A 3,018-nucleotide genomic window follows, 5' to 3' on the forward strand; every position below is an offset into this window, starting at 1 on the left:
TTCGTGATCTGTTAAAAGGGTGAATTTTGAGAATTAAATCTTATTTTTTGTTTGACTATAGATGTCATGATTTTAAATATTTGTCGTTTTTATAATTGTTACTCATTTGAACTTGGATTAACACTTTACTTCGTCAATGCATTCTTACATTTTATTTTCGTTTCAGGTCCATCAATTATTGGTTGAAAATTCTTTTACTTCTATTTTTCACAGCCTCTATATTTATACTTGGACAGAGCGTGAACTTTCCTTCGAACAACTTTGTCCTATCATTTACATCAAGATCAGAAGATGCCTTTTTAGTGTATACCTCCGCCTGCAAGATTCCAAGAGTAGATCCCTTTGATCCATCAGTCAAAAAACTATTAAAACCGGGAACAGTGTTGAGATGTAACCCGGATGTTGACATTGTTTACCAAAAAGACAACAAACTTATCATAAACCGGACGGCCGTAAATGAATCACGCAGATATAAAGATTTATCATACTGTAAATATGAGACAATATGGCGTCCATTTAAAAAACCAACGTCTCATGACTTTTTCCGGTACATAAATGAAAGCGAGGCTTTCACATCCGATATCAAACTAAGAAGTGAGGATGAATTTGTTAGATTGAATTGTTATGAAAAAGACGACACTAGTATCTATACCAACTTTTTTGCGTTTGTTCAGAGAAAAGATCAAGTTGAAAAGAGATGCAATAATGTGTATCAAAAACATTCGAAAAATCGGAATGAACGTTTAAGCGTCATGATGCTTGGAGTAGAATCTGTTTCACAAATAAATATGATTCGTTATATGACTGAAACACGTAAATACCTTCTACAAAATTTGTCTGCAATTGAACTTTTAGGATACAACAAGCTAGCTGATAACACTTTTCCAAATATCGTCCCAATGACAACGGGTAAATATCTAGAAGAATTACCATGGAACGAAACTGTTAAAGATGTGCCACTGGATAAACATGATTTTATGTGGAATAAATATTCTGGTGAAGGTTACCGGACGTTTTATGCAGAAGATGCACCAAAGATCGCCATTTTTGATTACCACAAAGCTGGATTTGAACGTCCTTCTGCTGACTACTATAATAGACATTTAAGTGTCGCCATGGAAAAGGAGTATGAACCGTGGAACACAGATAATAATTGTATCCATGCACGTCCGGAAACTGCTTTTATTTTGGATTATTTAAAACAGTTTATGACCGTATTCAAATCCGATCCGTATTTTGCATTTACTTTTATTTCAAGACTAACGCATGATCGGATGGAACGCCCTGCAATGGCCGATCGTTTGTATAGAGATTTCTTTGAAAAGTTAAACAAAGGCAATACTTTAAATAATACAGTGGTATTCTTCTTCAGTGATCATGGAATAAGATTCGGAAAGGTTCGGGAAACTTTTATTGGAAAATTAGAGGAGCGCCTACCGTTTGCGTTTTTGATGTTCCCAAAATGGTTTTATGAAAAATATCCAAAAGTAAAACGAAATTTAGAAACTAATTCACGAAGATTAACAACTCCGTTTGATATTTATGCTACTTTAATGAACATTCTTCATTTCAAAAGCAACAGAAAAGAGAAAATACATAAAAGTAGATCAACAAGCTTACTGGATGAAATTCCGGAATCTCGAACGTGTAATGATGTTGACATGCTACCTCATTGGTGCTCATGCGCAGATCACGAAAAATTGTCACCTAAAGCAGAGCGTGCAGTACAATCAGCAAGACAAATGATACAAGAGCTAAATCAACAACTGAATAAAACGTCTGTGTGTGAAACGTTATATTTAAATGAAATAAAATTGGCTACAAAACTGATATTGCCGAATAAGGTTCTGACATTTAAAAGCAGTGATTGGGACGTTATCAATCGAACCGTAGTGTTCGGTAATCGGATAGATTCTTATGTTGACTATCAACTTATGTTAGAAACTAAACCTGGTGGTGCTCTTTTTGAAGGAACCGTGCGCTACAATGAAAAATACAAAACTTACAAATTAATGGGCGAGGTCAGTCGGATTAATATGTATGGCTCACAATCACATTGTGTTAATGACTCTCATTTAAAAAAGATTTGCTTTTGTAAACAGCAGACTTAACTATAGCATATCTTACTTTAAGACACAAGTCCTTACTTGAGCTTAGCAATTCCTTGAAAGTTTTTCGTCAATGTGATTAACACGAACTTTCGAGCAAATCAACTGTACCGAGTACACATGGTTACTTATAATGTGATCGTTTAAAATCATTTTCCAAGACAATGTTAATTTTGACCCAGATTTCATGGTTCACTTAATATGGTAATATGATTGTGCGAGCAGGACATGATGTCCTACAGACTGATATTTTGTTTTTTAATGATTTACATTCCTTGTTGATAGAAATTCAAGAATTTTAGTTTTGCTGAAACTTTATCAATATATTATTGATCCCGTTTCATCAGAACTCTAGCTATCTTGACAAGAAATCAATAAATTGACTTATACAAATGTTGTATTGGAGGGAAGATACATGAAAGTTGCAGTTTTGATGCATGTACAATGGTTTTACTTCTAAGTGGTTTCTTTACAACGTGCTCGACTTGAGTGCGGGATGTAAAAGGTCCAACAGCAGATTGGGACAAGAGACTTTAAAATTGCTATGCTATGATTCCTCATGTACACACTGTACGCTACATTTAAGAGTAATAGCAAAGACTGGCATCCTTGTGATAAACGTAATGTGTCCCGGTCTATAGGGTTGTCAGACCGCACACTGTAAGTGTTTACTTGAAGTGTCGGTATGTTAATAATCTTATCACAGTACCAAATGTACGTGTAATATCTGTCGATTGACGTTGTAAATATCACTCCATCATTCGATCTATATTTTTAGTAGAACTAAGATAGGTAGAAGAATATATGACAGTTTAAACACTCTACACGATGGTCTGGATGGGGATACCTTCATTTCTTTGATTTTTAATTTTAAGCCATATTTCTCTATTCGTTTCTGTCCATCATTCTC

The 3,018-nt window shown here is 34.6% G+C and overlaps 1 protein-coding gene across 1 annotated transcript; it reads left to right on the top strand.

The window, feature by feature from the left end:
- The first annotated feature begins 245 nt into the window (after nucleotides 1-245).
- LOC127715316 (uncharacterized) lies at nucleotides 246-2,482 on the top strand. Its single transcript, XM_052221358.1, has one exon. The coding sequence runs from the start codon at nucleotides 753-755 to the stop codon at nucleotides 2,109-2,111; it is 1,359 nt and encodes a 452-aa protein (XP_052077318.1). The 5' UTR covers nucleotides 246-752; the 3' UTR covers nucleotides 2,112-2,482.
- Nucleotides 2,483-3,018: the final 536 nt, after the last annotated feature.

The sequence above is a fragment of the Mytilus californianus genome, unplaced genomic scaffold, assembly GCF_021869535.1.
Source record: "Mytilus californianus isolate M0D057914Y unplaced genomic scaffold, xbMytCali1.0.p SCAF_9, whole genome shotgun sequence".
Taxonomy (NCBI): Eukaryota; Metazoa; Mollusca; class Bivalvia; order Mytilida; family Mytilidae; genus Mytilus; species Mytilus californianus.

Coding starts and splice junctions, on each gene's coding strand:
- LOC127715316 (XM_052221358.1), top strand. CDS start 753: ATGATGCTTGGAGTAGAATCTGTTTCACAAATAAATATGATTCGTTAT.